At 53.0% G+C, this 2454-nt stretch overlaps 1 protein-coding gene across 1 annotated transcript; it reads left to right on the forward strand.

Moving 5' to 3' along the window:
• Positions 1–1008: 1008 nt before the first annotated feature.
• NPY4R2 (neuropeptide Y receptor Y4-2) lies at positions 1009–2136 on the forward strand. Its single transcript, XM_077746503.1, has one exon. It carries the CDS (start codon positions 1009–1011, stop codon positions 2134–2136), a length of 1128 nt encoding a protein of 375 aa, XP_077602629.1.
• The last annotated feature ends 318 nt before the right edge of the window (positions 2137–2454 follow it).

Genomic DNA, 2454 nt, shown 5'->3' on the forward strand with positions numbered 1-2454 from the left:
CATCCTAGACTCTCTTAACTGCCTGTCCTGGTGAAGGGCTCTGGAGTCTGCACTTTGGACATGCCCCTGGAATGGGTCTCATGCTTCCTGAGGGCTGGGGACTCCCGAGAGCTTACTGACACCTAGAGATCCTACAGGGAAGGTGTATCACAGCGGTGTGTGCAATGATCTGGTGGCTTTCCTTGTCTGAATATCTGTCACTGGCGTTACCACCTGGAGACTCTGGAGTCCACATTCCAATTTGGTCTTGACAGAGGGTCAAGGAGGAGGCACCAGGGGAAAAGAGATGGGCTGTGCCAGGGCATGGAGATGCAGACCAGGCTGCTGTGTTTGGGAACTGCAAGCTGTTTTGGGTGACTTAAGCCTGGGTGGGTCAGTGGCATCCATAACCTTGATCCTACACGTGTGCAGCATGATGGGCGTGGGGAGAGAGCCAGTGGGCCAATGACCCAGTATTTTCATACCTGCAAGTCTTCAACTCTGCCATGTGTCCCCTGAGAAACAGGGCTGACAGAGCAGGTAGGGGCTGAGACCAGAAGGGTGTACTGTGTTTTGAGCTCCGAGGTTTGGTTCTATTCTCAAGGACATGGGGTGCCGTGGAAGGACCTGAGTGCACAGTGGCATTTACTGCTGTCTCTATATGTAAGATGTGAGAAGAGGATTTCTAGCCATGCTCCTTAAGCAGTTCTGTATTTGAACTCTGCTTATGAAAATAGTTTCTCTATCATTAAAATAGCCTGGAAGCCTGAGGTCAGAAGGAGTTTGTATAACAAGTTCTGGCATCAGACCCGGCTTCGTATCTGAGCCCTGTTACTGATTAGCTATGTGACTGTGGGCAAGTTGCTTTACATCTCTGAGTCTCAGGTCCTCTAGGTCCCAGCAGCCTTGGGATGGGAGAAGCTAAGACCCTCTCTACCTGGCCTCCACTTCTCCCTGGAGTCTGTACAGGAGGCATGATCACTGAGTACCGTTTGTCTGTTTGCTTTGTAGGCACTTCTCACCTGCACCATGAATGTCTCTCACTTCCTGGCCTTGCTGCTCCCAGGATCCCCACAGGGTCAAAACAGAAACAGGTCCAGGGGCATTCCGTACAACTTCTCTGACCACTGCCAGGATTCTGTAGACCCCATTGTCTTTATTGTCGCCTCCTACAGCATCGAGACTGTTGTGGGGGTCCTGGGCAACCTCTGCCTGATATGTGTGACTGTTCGGCAGAAGGAGAAGACCAATGTGACCAACCTGCTCATCGCCAACCTGGCTTTCTCTGACTTCCTCATGTGCCTCATCTGCCAGCCACTCACGGCCATATACACTATTATGGACTACTGGGTCTTTGGGGAGGCCCTTTGCAAGATGTCAGCTTTCATCCAGTGTATGTCGGTGACAGTCTCCATCCTTTCGCTTGTCCTTGTGGCCCTGGAGAGGCATCAGCTCATCATTAACCCAACAGGTTGGAAGCCCAGTGTCTCCCAGGCCTACCTGGGGATTGTGGTCATCTGGCTTATTGCCTGCCTCCTCTCCCTGCCCTTCTTGGTCAACAGTGTCCTAGAGAATGTCTTTCACAAGAACCACTCCAAGGCTGTGGAGTTTCTGGCAGATAAAGTGGTCTGTACAGAGTCCTGGCCACTATCCCACCACCGCATTGTCTACACCACCTCCCTGCTGCTCTTCCAGTACTGCATGCCCCTGGCCTTCATCTTGGTCTGCTACGTCCGTATCTACCGGCACCTGCGGAAGCGGAAGCGGGTGTTCCGCAAGGGCACCTACAGCTCTCGGGCTTGGCAGATGAAGCGGATCAACGGGATCCTCGTGGCGATGGTGGTTGCCTTTGCTGTGCTCTGGCTGCCCCTGCATGTGTTCAACAGCCTAGAGGACTGGTACCATGAGGCCATCCCCATCTGTTATGGCAACCTCATCTTCTTGGTGTGCCATCTGCTTGCCATGGCCTCTACCTGTGTCAACCCTTTCATTTATGGCTTTCTCAACACCAACTTCAAGAAGGAGGTCAAGGCCCTGGTGCTGTCATGTCAGCAGAGTGCGCCTGTGGAAGAGTCTGAGCATCTGCCCCTGTCCACAGTGCACACGGAAGTCTCAAAAGGGTCTCTGAGGCTCAGTGGCAGGTCCAACCCCATTTAGCCAGGTTTAGGACTTCTCTCTGCCATGGTCATTGCCAAGCTCCTTCACTTAGCCAAGTGGGCCAATTGCATCTTTCCTGGCATCATTACCGGCATTCTGGTGGACGCCATCCTTACTGGCTTTCTGGAGCCCAGAGGGGCTGGCAAGAACCCATTTTTGCAGCCATTTGCATTGTGAAGACTGACTTTCAGATGGTTCAGCCACTTGTTCCTGGGGGAATTCTGAGCATGGATTCTGCAGGTCACGGTATGCCTTGCAGCCTGAGCAGATGCCAGTGCCAGAGATGGTCTGCTTGCTGCAGATGCTCAGCCTGGGAGC

Source organism: Crocuta crocuta, unplaced genomic scaffold (assembly GCF_008692635.1).
Source record: "Crocuta crocuta isolate KB4526 unplaced genomic scaffold, BGI_CrCroc_1.0 scaffold28, whole genome shotgun sequence".
In the NCBI taxonomy this organism is placed as follows: Eukaryota; Metazoa; Chordata; class Mammalia; order Carnivora; family Hyaenidae; genus Crocuta; species Crocuta crocuta.

Coding starts and splice junctions, on each gene's coding strand:
- NPY4R2 (XM_077746503.1), top strand. CDS start 1,009: ATGAATGTCTCTCACTTCCTGGCCTTGCTGCTCCCAGGATCCCCACAG.